Here is a 14,587-nt window from a genome sequence, read left to right on the forward strand (position 1 = left end):
GTGCATATTGAATAAACATGCAGAGAAAGAGCCAGTTCCATTAAGTCTAATTATATTAATATTCAATCTCGTGCCTTGTGTATGTTTCTTCTAGCCAGATGAAATTTACATAGGGAGACAATTGTTGAATATCATATGAACTACTTCTTTATATTTCATTCTGTGCTCTAGAACTTATTTCAAAGTCCATTTTTGAATGCTACAGATAGTCAGATATAAAATAAATGTTTTAAATTTACCCAATTTGTGGTCGAGAACCATATATATGAATATTTATTCTTTATCAAAATACCTAGAATATTTTATTCTGCCATACGTTTATGAAATATATAACTTTTTGGATATGGGAAAATTATTGTCAATTTTATTTAATTCACTACAAAATTAAAAAAAAAACTCACGGGGATGAAGATGAAGAAGAAAACTATCAAATAAAAAGTCAGAAATTTGTAATTTGTTGTCTGTCATAAACCTCACATATGCCATTATTTTTTCCAGTTTTGCTGTGTGTAGTATGTGCAAACCATCCCCTGTTTAAATATCAGTAGTAGATTAATATATGTTTTCCTTTTCTTTTGAACAGACTTAAACCATATACTGCAAACAACCTAGAAATTGGACTTTGAACGATGAGCCAGGGTATAGCAAATTCATTTTGTTTTTCTCTTAGTAGGTCTAGCCGAGGTATAGATTAGTTCTTCTGATAATCAAAGAAAAGAATGGAGTTAGGCAAGTGACTGGCGCCCTCTGTAGTTGTATCTGTATTGTTGAGCCAGGTAGCTCAGCGGATCCAAATTACAGAGTCTGTTTTGGAATCATATCAGTATTTAGTGCCTATATATGTTGACTACATTTCAGTTGATATATTAAAATTTGTATCAATATTAAGGTTCTTGCATCATTCATTCTTCTTAAAAATACCTTAATATTGTATCTTCAGGATTTCGAGTTGATTTATGCAGGTATTGCTATAATGATGGCAGCCTTCAGCATTCCACATGTGATACTAATGTAATTTTATACATTTGGATACAGTTATGGTTCAAAGACTCTGATCACTGCAAGAGACATGAAATTCTATGTTCACCTAGGGAAAGAAAATTCTCTATAATATTTCTTATTGCTTCTCATATTAAATTACAATGTGGTTTGACCCAGGCCATTTTATGTTTGTCTTTCTGTCCCCAGCAAAAATTTTTATCAGTTTATAGGGAAATTAGGTTTGGAGAATTAATCGACCCAAGTTCAAACAAACAGTAGTTAAAATGGAACACAATAGAGTTTGTTATCGAGTAAATATTAATAGAAGAAATCAAAACTTTCTGACTCATTTAAGCCCAGACTTGGGAAATTTTGACATAATTAAATCTGTAAAATAAATACCACAATAACATAAAATGTAATTAGTAAAACTTGATACAAACTTGAAATTGATGGATGAAATCAAGTTATACTATGAAACGTACTTACAATGGAAACAGTCCCATCAAGATTAAAATGAAGTTGGAAATATCAAAATTTAACTGTGATGAATAAAAAAGAATCATAGATTTGAAATTATCAGGTACCATAAGCTCTAGAAAATAGAATTTCCACTGATTTACCAATGATGATATGATTTATGTAAATGTGTTTGGTTGCAATCATCAAAAAGTAATGAAGGTTTTCATGGTCAAAGGAGTAGGTTCACAGATGTCCACTTGCTCATAAAAGAGGTTCAAGAGGGTCAGATGGAAATATCTTTTGCTCTTTGTGTATGCTAACATGATGGAGAAATCTTCTTGCCATGCTTAGGCTTAGTAGCCAGTTTCTTTTCTATTTCTCCCTTCATTTTCTGTCTGTGAGAATGCATCATTTTTTTCACATATTATTTCATATGAACATCATAGTGGTCATGTGAGTTAGCTATTATTCCATTTTTATAGCTCAAGAAATAAAACAGGTTACCAAAGGATGCATAAATAATAGGTGCCCAGCCAAACCAGAAAAACATACTCTTCTAATTTCAATCCACTGTAAACATATCTGGCAATACTGGTGATTATTAACCTTAAGCAGTGTACACATAAACAATTGTTCTCTGTTCTTATAATTGGCAGTTAATATTACACATCCTTCTTGAAACTTCCATAGGTTATGCTGTATGGCCAGTCCTTCATGAATTCCCATGACTTCACAGCACTTTGTTCAAAGTTGGGTAACTAGAAGAGCATAGTACAAGATTCAGAACAAGGTCCTGTTTGTAGGATTGCCATATAATAACTAGTGTGTTGAAATTCATTTCTCTGAGCCTCAATTTCATTATCTGTAAAATTAAAATGGTCTTAACCTGCTCTGTGTATTTTTCAAAAAATAATAAAAAAAAAAAACAAGCAAGTAGAGATAAGTGAAAACATCTTCACAATTTTTTAGCCTTGGAACCTACCTGCAGCATCTGACACCCGATGTGGTAACGTATGAGGAGCAAATGAGATAGATAGGATATGAGAAGATCCATTATAAGATATAATTTTCATAAAAATGCAAAGTGCTATTATTTTTATTGATGATTATTGTGCCTTATCAGAAAGATTTATCCCTTCTTCTTTGTTTTGCCCTTAGGACCTCTGAGATTCCTTTCCCAGACAGAATCTGTCACTGCATTCATGGGAGACACAGTGCTCCTCAAGTGTGAAGTCATTGGGGAGCCCATGCCAACCATACACTGGCAGAAAAATCAACAAGACCTCACTCCAATGCCGGGAGACTCCAGGGTGGTGGTCTTACCCTCTGGAGCATTGCAAATCAGCAGACTTCAACCAGGGGACATTGGGATCTATCGATGCACAGCCCGGAATCCAGCCAGCTCAAGAACAGGAAATGAAGCAGAAGTCAGGATTTTATCAGGTATTTCAGTGCTCTTTGTTCCCTTCAGAGTGTATCCTCTGGAATAGGTCAAACAACAAATTTTCCTTCAAATATCTTGTGATTGTTTTATATTCTATATCATGCATTGGGTTTGCAGTTTATGATTTCTTTTTTCTCGCAGAGGCACTCGATGAGGGTACACCAAAAGCGGTTATTATTTTTCCATGTCTTGTTGAAATTTCTGGAAAACCAGGTTCATTCACCCATCCTGTTAATGTTTAGTGCACGCTGCTTTGTGTAGAGCCCATTTCTGAGCATTTCTTGTGTATTGTTTCATTTTTCTCTGATAACAGTCTGAGAGACCGTTGCTATCCTCATTTCCAAAAGATGAAAGACAGGATTAGTGAGACTAAGAATCATCCCTAAATTGATATTGAACAATCATCTACCCATTCATTTATGCACTCATTTCTGAGAAGCATTGTGCGAAGCACCAGGGAGATAGCAGCGAATAAGACTGACACCGAGCCTGGTCCATTGAGGTTCTGGGTGAACACAGACATAGAAATGATCACCACAACGTGTGATTCGTACTGTGATAGGGAACGTTATTTCCTTGCATCTCTTCTTTTTTCGTTCTCTTCTCCAGTTAATTTTTGACTGACCTCGTTGTCCTCTCCTAAATGATCAGAGGTTGGAATGAATGCTAAGGTCTCTTCCTTTCAGTGACTGCTGCTCTCACATGTCTATGTCATATCTACTTTATCAATTATTCCCACTGCTAAGGCTTGGGTAGTCTCACTCACGTGAATCACAAACAGGCACACACTTGAGTAATTGGGATGAACTGCTCATCAAAGCACCTAGATGTTGGCTCCTCTCTCTGTACCCTGTGTGTTCTTATCACAGATATTTCAGTTATGCAGAGAGTAAGTCATTTTTAAAACAAACTAGCAAATTGGAAGTTTCCTCATAGTGCTTTAAATAAGGACATCTTTAAAACTTCTTTCTAACATTTTTGTACATTCCATCCTCCATTAGTTACAAAGATATTGACTTAAATGTGTTGGTAACTATTGGTATGATGGTTATATTCCATCTACCTTGCAGTGACTGATGCAAATGTAGCATTTATTCTGAACACATGCACGTAGCTATTTAGGCATCCATTACATTCACAAAAGTTTTAAATGTTTATATTCTTATATCCTTAATAATGCATCTGTTGAGTCAATCAGATGGGAAGCCAAGATAAGCCTCATAGAAAACTGGAAAGAATATGTTTGATTATGTTAGAATGCTAGAGGGGTCTGTTTTCCAGTGGTATTAAGGAATCTAGGTGGACTAATCAAATATTCAATTTAAAATGGATTTTGAAAGACACAGAGGCATACTCATCCAATCGCCATTTACTTTTATTTGTTCACTTTGTAAAACACATTTGAATTGTAATCCATGGAGATTTATTTAAAGCCGAGTTGGTAATCTGGCTAAAAACAGGAAAGTGTTAGTGTATGCTGGAGGCAGGTAGGTATTTCTTCCATAAATGGAAACTAAATTATTTTTAAAAAGTAAATCTAATGAGAACTGTTGTCTAAGTTCTGTGAATTTGCATATAACCTTCAAAGAAGAATCATGGGCAGAGACAATACACAAGCACATTATTGTCATACTTACTACACATATCCTATGCCCTGTTTTGAATACCATTGACCACCTAATGTACTTGATCTTTGTCCTAAAGTTTACTAAGTTGGCTCAGGGCTGTCTACATAGATCCACAATAAGTATAAGACTCAGAGAGAGGGTGAAGGATTGAATGCTCAAGCCCAGCTTTTCTCAGTTGCTTATTATGGTTCTCTCAATTTAAAAATATTTCTTTTAAAATTCATTTTTATTGCTGCATAATAATTACACATAATAGTGGGTGGGGTTCATTAGGCCATATGTAAACATGCACATAATGCAATTTAAGCAGCCTCATTCCCCAGCACCTTTCCTTTCCCTCCCACCTCCCTCCGCCTGATCTGCTGCTCTACTCCATGAATCTCTCATTTTAAAATTCATGTTAATATTTTCTGAATAAATTTCCACTTTCTACAGATACCAATTTAAAGCAGTACTAGATTATATACACATATTATCCATCCTATGTTCTAACCCCTACAAAATTGGAAAGATGGGGTTACTTAAATAGAAACTCCTCATATTAATAACATGACATAAAAGCATTAAAAGTGACACCAGAATGGCCAACCCTCAAAAAATTTATATTCACTTAAAGTATCATATTGACTGATGAAATTATTTCATTTATAAGGACTCACCCATTTTAATAGAGTAAATTAGAAGTAAAGATTGTAATGGATTTTAAAAAAAATAGCAATAACAACACACTAAGCATTGAGATGTTTTCAAGTGTCTTACTGTATGTGTTGGGGAATATATGATGGATTGGAACAGCCATTGTGGTTGTCAAGTTCACTTTATTCATGGTTCATCACATCTGAATGCCCAGCAGCAGATTGAATTGCAGAATTATAAATCTGCTTTGGGCACTAGGTTGACTAAAATAACTGCCCCATACACTGGAATTCTTATTTCAGTTTTCTTAATAGCCTAATTGAATTGCTTAGTTGGTAATTCAATCTATTGTTCATTTGTTTAACTACAATTAGATGACTCTGGACTCTGTATAGATCAGAACTAAATATCTGTATAACTCAGGCAGTGATTTTAATGGAATGAACTGGACTAAAATATATTTTGAATGATTTTTCTCTATGGTATTTATTTTGTTGAAATAAATATTAATAGAGACCTCAAGAATGTGTCTTATTTAAAAGTAAAATTCTGTTTTTAATCTTAAAACAAATAGTTTCATACTTTTTTCATCACTAAGAATTTCTCACCAACTCAGTATTGTATTAAGCTTTTTATATCCCTAAATATTATATTTCAAAATTAATTACACTCAGACCTTAGAAATATTGCAGGTTCAGTTCCAGATTACTTCAGTGAATATATAGAACAAATTACACAATGTTTTGAATTTCTGGTGCATAGAAAAGTTATTTTTAAACAGTGGTATATTTTATTAAGTATGTACTAGCATGATGTCCAAGAAAACAGTGTATATATTTTAACTAATAAATACTGCTACAAAATACCAATGATCATCTGAACCTTCAGTGAGCCATTATCTTTCTGTTTTGGAGTATGTTGCCTCAGTGTTGATAGCTGTTGACTCACCAGATCAGTAGTTGCTGAAGGTTGGAGGGGCTATGGCAATTTTTTAAAATAAGGCAGTGGTGAACTTGGCCTTATACTGATTGACTGTTCCTTTCATTAAAGTTTGTCTGTAGAAGGCAATGTTATTCAATACCATTGCACATGCAATAAAGCTTCTTTCAAAACAGAGTCATTCCCTGTAATCCTGCCCCTGCTTTATAAAATCATGTATGTAATATTCTAAATCCTTGGTAGTAATTTTAACAATGTTCACAGTGTCTTCCCAGAGGTAATATCCATCACCACGAGACACCATTTTCTTTGTTAAGCCACAAGAAGCAATTCCCCATCCATGGAAGTTGTATCACGACCCTAGGGCAGTTCAGGCACATTTCTAAGCATGACTTCTAATTCTAGTTTCCGTACCATTTCCACTCCTTACTATTTCCACCCCATCTGTAGTTACTTCCTCCACAGAAGTGTTGAACCCCTTAGAATAATCCACACAAGCTGGAATTAACTTCTTTTCAGATTGAGTTGTGTTGATATTCTCACTTTCTTTCATGAGTCATGAATAGTCTCAATGCTATATAGAATGATGAATTCTTTCCAGAAGGTTTTCAAATTATTTTTACAGATCATCAAAAAATGTCTCACTCTCTTTGCTAGACTGAGGCCTTATGAAATGTATTTTAATTAATAACAATAGAAGGATAAATTGCTCCTTGCTCCATGGATTGCAGATTGTGTGTTGTGTTAGCTGTCATGAAAACACAATTAATCTCATTATACCTCTTAATCAGGACTCTTGAGTGACCAGGTGTATTGTCAATAAGCAATGATATTTTAATATTTGTAAGGAAGTCCCCCACCTGGGTGGTAGTCCTTAATGGTGGACCTCAAATATTCAGTAAACCATGTTTTAGATTATCGTGCAGTCACTCGGTTGTTTGTATTAGTTAGAGAATTATATTTGTATATAGTGGCTGGGTCCATTCCCCTATAATCATACATGCATTGAATCTGACCTATACCATGTCACTCCTCACCCCCACCCAGCCCTCCACTGCAATGATCCTTCCCTTGCTCATTCATCTATCCATTCTTGACTGGAGCTTTCTACACACACATAAAGGTAAAATTCCCTGTGGCACATTTATATATGCACATAATATAATTCTGTTAAATTTCTTCCACTTTTTCTCTACTTTCTCGTCCCTTTTGCCTCCCTCTCAATCTCCTTCTTCCACTTCCCTGATTTTTCCTATATCCTTATGACGTCTGATCTCCTTCTTTTCCTTGTTTTGCTCTAACTTCCACATACAAGAGAAAACATCCAACCTCTGACTTTCTGAGTCTGGTTTAATTCACTTACCAGGATGTTCTCCACTTCCATCCATTTACCAGAAAATGCCATGATTTAATTCTTCTTTATGGCTGAGTAAGACTCCAGTGTGCATATATACCACATTTTCTTAATCAATTCATCTGTTGATGGGCATCTCGGCTGATTCTATTACTTAGCCTTTGTGAATTGTGCTGCCATAAACATTAAAGTGGCCGTATTGCTATAGTATGCTTATTTTGGTTCTTTTGGATAAATACCAAGGAGTGGGGTAGCTGGGTCAGATGGTAGTTTAATTCATAGTCTTTTGAGGAATCTCTGTACTATTTTCCAAAGTGGTTGTACTCATTTGCAGTTCCACCAATAATGTATGACTATAACCTTTTCCTCACATCCTCATCAGAATTTATTATTATTTGTATTGAGAATTGCCATTCTGATTGGCTTGAAACATAGTTTTGATTTGCATTTTTCTAATGGCTAGAAATGTTGAACTTTTTTTTTCATTATTTGTTGACTATTTGTGTTTCTTCTTTTGAAAAATGTCTGTTCTTTTGCCCATTTTGTGATTGGATCATATTTGTGTGTGTGTGTGTGTGAAGTTTTTTAAGTTCTTTATATATCTTGGCTGTTAATGCTCTGAGCAGCAGGTTGGCAAACATTTTCTCCCATTCTGTAGGTTCTCTCTTCATTCTCATAATAATTTCCTTTGCTATGCAGAAGCTTTTTAATTTGATGGCACCTGACTTATTGATTCTGGTTTTATATGTTGAGCTTTGGGAGTTATATGTTGAGCTTTGGGAGTTCTATTAAGGAAGTCACTTCTTACATCTACTCATATGATGGAGTTTGATCCTACATTTTATTCTAGCAGTTGTAAAATTTATATTCTAATTCTCAAGTCTTTGATCCCTTTTGATTTGACTTTGTGCAGTTTGAAGGAGAGGGATCTAGTTTCCTTCTTTTACATATGGATATCCAGTTCTCCCTGCACCATTTGTTAAAAAGGCTATTGTTTCTCCAACATATATTTTTGATACCTTTGTCAAGTATCAGATGACTGAAGGAAGGTATATAGATTAGTCTTTGTGTCCTCTATTCTATTGGTTTTACTATTCGTTTTTATGCCAACACCATGCCATGCTGGTTTTGTTACTATTTTGTTACTATAACTCTTCAGATCAGGTAATTGTGATGCTTCCTGCATTACTATTCTTGCTCAAGAGTACTTAGATTATTCTGGATCTTATTCTTCCAAATGAATTTCAGGTTGTTTTTAAACTTCTGTGAAGAATATCATTGCTATTTTGATGGGGATTGTACTGAATTTATATATTGCTTTTGGTAATATGGCCATTTTAATAACACTAACTCTGCATCTCCAAGAACAGGGAAGATCCTTCCATCTTCTAATCTCTTGTTAAATTTCTTTCTTCAATGTTCTGTAATTCTCAGCATAGAAAATTTTTACCCTTTTGGTTAGATTAATTTCCAAATATGTTTGTGTTTTTTGAGGTTATTATGAATGGAATAGATTTCCTTTTCAGCAGAATCATTGTTGGAGTAGAGGAAAGATTTGAATTATGAATGTTAATCTTATATCTTGCTATTTTGATGAATTCACTTACTAGCTCTAGAAGTTTTCTGGCTTTTTTTGGGGAAGGGGAATAGATGTAGAAGATATACCCAGAAATTTATCTTCAAACAAAGATAGTTTGACTTTTTCTTTTCCTCTTTTCATTTCTTTAATTTCCTTCTCTTGCCTGGTTGCTCTGGCTAGAGTTCGGAGAATCAAATTGAATATAATTGGGGTCATCCAGTCTTTGTTTTTCCATGTACACAACAAAGGCATAGTAGATTCTTTATTATTTTCAAAGGGTCCTAAGATTTTCAGAAAGACAAATGAACATTGATTTTAACTTAAATCACCAACTACATTAACACCTAATGAAAGAGTCAGCTTAACCTTTGAAAGTTTGAAGCTGGAAATTGACTTCTCCCCTCTAGCTATGAAAGTTCTAGATGGCATACTCTTTCAAAGAAAGCTTGTGCACCTGTTGTATAGTGCAGCCACCTTCTGCAGTTGTTTTTTGCCGGACTTCTGAGTACCATACTCAGCTTCTGAATTAACACTTGCAGCTATAACTTGAACTTTCATATTATGGAGCCAGTTCTTTCCTTAAACCTCATGAGCCAAACTTTTCTGACCTCAAACTTTTCTTCCATGATACCCACCTCCACCCCCATCTCTCAGTCTTCATAAAATTGAAGAGAATTCTGGCCTTACTCTGGATTGGGATTTGTCTTCAATGAATGTTATGGCTGTTTTTAGTTTTCTAGTCAGAATAATGGGATTTTCTCCAGGTCCTCAGTAAGGCTGTTTTGCGATTTTATCATTGCTGTGTTCACTGGTATCACATATTTAATTTCCTTCAATAACTTTTTTCTTTGCATCCACAACTTGGTTGCCTGGCACAAGAAGCCTTATTTTCAGCCCATCTCAGCTTTGGATACACCTTCCTTTCTAAGCTTAATCATTTCTAGTTTTGGTTTAAGGTGAGAGATGTGCAATTCTTCCTTTCACATGAACACTTAGAAGCTGTTGTGTGGTTATACATAATTGGCCTAATTTTGACATGATTATTTCTCAGGGAATAGGAAGGATGGAAGGGAGGGAGAGAAGGGGGACGGGCCAGTTGGAGGAGCACTTCAGAACACACAGTGTATATTAGTTAAGCTTGCTGTCTTATGGGGATTGCTCATGGTATCCAAAAGAGTTACAATAGTACCATTATGCCAGATGCAATAATTAAAGCCTTTTCATTATTATTTAAGAATTATCAAAATGTGACAGAGACACAAAGTGAGTTCCATACTGTTAGAAAAATGGTGCTGACAGAATTAGTAGACCTAGGGTTGCTACAAAACTTTAGTTTTTAAAAAAGAAAAATAAATACCATTATCTACAAAGTAAAGAACAGTACAACAAATAGAGTTGTCTATAACATTGCTACAATCAATTTTTATAGTTTATACAAAGTAATGACCTCTAGGGGACACACTGTCTTCTTTGTATTTATTTAGTTTACTAACTTATTTACTGTCCTTCTGGGGATTGAACCTAGGGCCTTATACATGCTAGGCAAGCACTCTATAATTGAGCTACATATTGAGCCCATTTTATTTATTTGTTAAATTTTAAGATAGAGTCTTACTAAATTGCCTATACTGGCCTTAAACTTGCAATCCTCCTGCATCAGCATCCTCAGTAACTGGGATTACAGATGTGCATCACCACACTGGACTCCAACATTATCTGCTTTTAAAGTTGACCATCAAGCCAGGTATTTAATTCACGTGCCCTACGACTAACATTAGACAGGAAAGGGTCAATTCAGGGAAACATATCTAGTGGCAAATGAACATGGTTAAGGAATGAATCAATTGTATGTGAAAAATTTCTTTCTAGAGAGTTACTCTTCTAGATCATAAAGGATGATAACTGCTTGTAGTGTGATCACAGTACATGATAAATGTGGAGTGAGAAGTTGAACTCACAATATGGAGAACATTGAGTGCTATCTCTTGGAATTGAAACTGGATTCAATTAACTTTATTGGTGGTTGACAGTTTTTGAACATTTTGGAACAACGGATACCCTGGCAAATATACACAGAAAAACACAAACAAAAATGAAAAACAAAGCAGATTAATGTATTACATTTTAATGTCTCATTTTTCATATTTTTCACTACTTTGAAGGATTTTTTCTATAGTTTGCTTTTCTTTACAGTTTGCTTTTTTAAAAGACAGTTTTGGATAAACTTAGCCTTTCATAAATTTAAGGTTAATCTCTATTCCTTTCTTATATATACTTAGAAAAGGGAGTATGTGATCATATTATATTTAAACCATGTAAAGTACAGGTTTTCTAGATATTTTATCAGATTTAATCTAGATTACATGAAAGGGTCTGTCTACTACCTAGAATCCATTTCCATATATCCTGGTCATATTGAGTTAATATCATTCAATTAATGAGTATTTCAAGTTCCCATTTTGATTTATTATTATAATAAATGATTAAAAGCATGAGGCCCAACACCAAACTGATTAAGTACCGATCTTGTTTTCATCACTTACTAGTTGTACAGTTTAGAACAAGTTACTTGAGCCAAATTCTTTCTTTATTTGGAGTGCCATATATTTCATAGGGTGGTTTCGAAGGTTAAATTTGGTAGGCCAAGTATATTTCCTAGAATTTTGAAATCTTAGGTATTATAACTACTTGGCATTTTAGAACTTATTCAGGCTTCAGAAATTTTTTTCTCATGTCAATATTATTTACCTACTAATACATTACCTGATTTTGACTCTGGGTATCTGAGTGTGCTTTGTCATCTGACAGTTACTTATCCACACTCTATCTAGTTTTGCATTTCCTTTTCATATCTAAGAGGAACCAGACTTCTCTGTCATTATTTCCTCTCTAACAACTCATTGCTACATGGTTTTCACCCTTGTGTTTCCACCAATATTGTTTTTTTCTGCAGTAAGATACAGTGCTAGGGATACTACCTAAGGAATGGGAGTCCAAAGTTAAATAAGCTTCTAGCATTTGATATTCAGTAGCCATTAGCAATTTACTGAATCATCTAAAATCCTTAATCTCCTTTCCTGTTAAGGGATGAGGGTTGGACTCAGTCAGGCTTTCCACTAACAAGGATATAATGTGTTATTTCATTCTACATTCAGCCCCAACTTTGCCTTTATAATCCCACTATTCAAGAATTCAACTTTGTCAGAAAAACTCTGGTTACTAATACCCAGAAGACCATGTGGTGAAGCAATAACTACTGATGAAAGTCAATCTCAAAATAATCCAACCAGGGGTTGTCCTAGTTTTAGATGAATAACAATTTAGTTTTAAGTTGATTTATATTGTCACAAAAAGTATATGAAAAAAGATAAAATACCCTTTATTATATACATTCTGACCAAGATCTGTGTCATTATGTGCTCCTCACTGACAGATGATCGCTATAGCCTGTCCTCTCTAGGAACCTGGGCTGGGCACTGCTCCAGAGTTAATGGACTATCATGTTATTTCAAATTTGTCATGGTGGGGCAGGTCTTTTAACCACTGTTGGGTGACCATGTTTTACTTGGAGTTGATCAGATTCTATTGGATGCAACAAAATCTAATATCTTAGTAAGATAAAATGAATTTACTATGGATAGAAAATCTGTTTGATTTTGAACATTGTTAAAAAATAATCATTTGGCCCCTGGTGCTTTGGGGATCATCAATAAGGTTCAGGATCCCTAGTTTAAGGGATCAATTATATACTTTTTTTTTTTGCTGTGCCTATAATTCTAATGTTACCAGTGATCTTCCCATCACCAAATCCACGATTTTTTTTTTTTACTTTCACCCTTGACCTTAAGTAGTGTAAGGTATTGATTTTATTATCCCCTAATAGCTACCATTCCATGAAAGGTTACTATTTCCCAAAAGGTCAAAAGCAAAGTTAATATAGTTGAGATTGTGTTCCCCATAGAGAAATGGATATTTCTTGGTAAGAAGAGAGCCTTTCTTTTCCTGGAAGTCTGTTGGGTCCACTATACCATCAGTTATGGATTTACTAGGAATATGACATTTAGCAGCCGTGGGTGAGTAGACAGAGGTTAGGCAACCTTCCCTGACTCACACACAAACTAGGAGCTTTCCCCAAGATTATACAGATGTCAGATATATAACCTGCAAATGCAGGTGTTGGAAGAAAATAGTGAAAAACCCAGGAAAACTTGCTTTCTCCTCTGGTGTTGTTTGACATCAAATTATTCCATAGGCATAAAGAAAACATATGTAGACATGTTATGGGTACACCTTTATTGATCCAACCTTAAGTAAATAGGAAATAATCCAAATACTTTTGGTTCATTATCAAAAACAAGAGCTAGAATCAAAAACCCATTACTTTTCTGGAAAGTTTTAAGTGTTTCTTTATGCATGTGTATCAATTATGAAGTTTTTTTGATTCCCCCCAAACAACTTTGACATATCGTAATGGCAACATTTGTTTTCTGGGATTCTACTGTCAGCTGCAAAAAAAAAAAAAAAAAAAAAAAAAAAAAAAGTTTTAAAATCATTCTAAAAATGAAAAATCACTTCCTTCAGACCTGCTACAAAATGGAACTGTTAGACCAAAATTTGCCTGTGAGACAGAAGGGATAGAGCCATACGCTGGTGATAAGAATAGATGCTCTCCCTTCTTCTTTCAAATTCTAACTACAAATAGCAGTATGTGTGTGTACATGGAAAAAGAAAGAGGAAATATGAACAGATGTAGGAATATTTGCAGAGAGGGAATGCCATTTTTAGTACTGAATTGCTGTAAATGAGGAAGGGAAATAATAGAATCATAGAGTGATAAATAATAGCTCCTGAGAAACGGCTCTCTTCTCCCTCTGTGTTCAAAGATGCTTGGCTTACAACCAGATGGAGCTTTTCATTTTTTATTAAATAAAATCCAGTTCCTGTGATCAGTCTGTATTAGACTGGTTTTTCAAAACAATCCCCACCCCGCCCCATGCATGTGCACACAGAATTCTAAACACAAAGTAAGGAGTATCTTGGAAATTTTCACTGGGAACACATACTTTAGAAGGTGCCTGCTGGTATTTGAAGACTCGTGGTACCTGTTAGAACAGAACTAGAAGGAGGATAACTCAGGAGCCCGTAGGTGAGTCATAGGTTAGCTTGAAATTGAGGGTGCTGGCAGAGAAAGCTAGTTAAATTAATTTGTAACTCTTATGCGTAGGAAGCAATCAAAGAGAATAGTGCCCTTTCATTTCCAATGGGAAATTCCATTGAGTCAAGGACTTAATAAAGAATTTCGGGGCTGGGGATGTGGCTCAAGCGGTAGCGCGCTTGCCTGGCATGCGTGCGGCCTGGGTTCGATCCTCAGCACCACATACAAAACAAAGATGCTGTGTATGCCAAAAACTAAAAAATAAATATTAAAAAATTCTCTCTCTCTCTCTCTCTCTCTCTCTCTAAAAAAAAAAAAAAAAGAATTTCAAGGAATGCAACCAGGAAAAAAACCTTTTTTTAAAAAAAATTCAGAAAGCATAAAAATTAAAAGCCACTACTGGTTATTT

At 34.8% G+C, this 14,587-nt stretch overlaps 1 protein-coding gene across 1 annotated transcript in view; it reads left to right on the plus strand.

The window, feature by feature from the left end:
* The window catches only part of DCC (DCC netrin 1 receptor), a gene marked incomplete at both ends in the record, with an annotated part of 1,098,829 nt that overhangs the window by 486,158 nt on the left and 598,084 nt on the right, over window positions 1-14,587 (plus strand). Inside the window, one exon of the mRNA XM_081263478.1 lies at window positions 2,602-2,886. Coding sequence (XP_081119604.1) covers window positions 2,602-2,886 — 285 coding nt within the window. The remainder of the gene's footprint in view (window positions 1-2,601; window positions 2,887-14,587) is intronic.

Source organism: Spermophilus citellus (genome assembly GCF_964194105.1).
Source record: "Spermophilus citellus genome assembly, chromosome: 12".
In the NCBI taxonomy this organism is placed as follows: domain Eukaryota; kingdom Metazoa; phylum Chordata; class Mammalia; order Rodentia; family Sciuridae; genus Spermophilus; species Spermophilus citellus.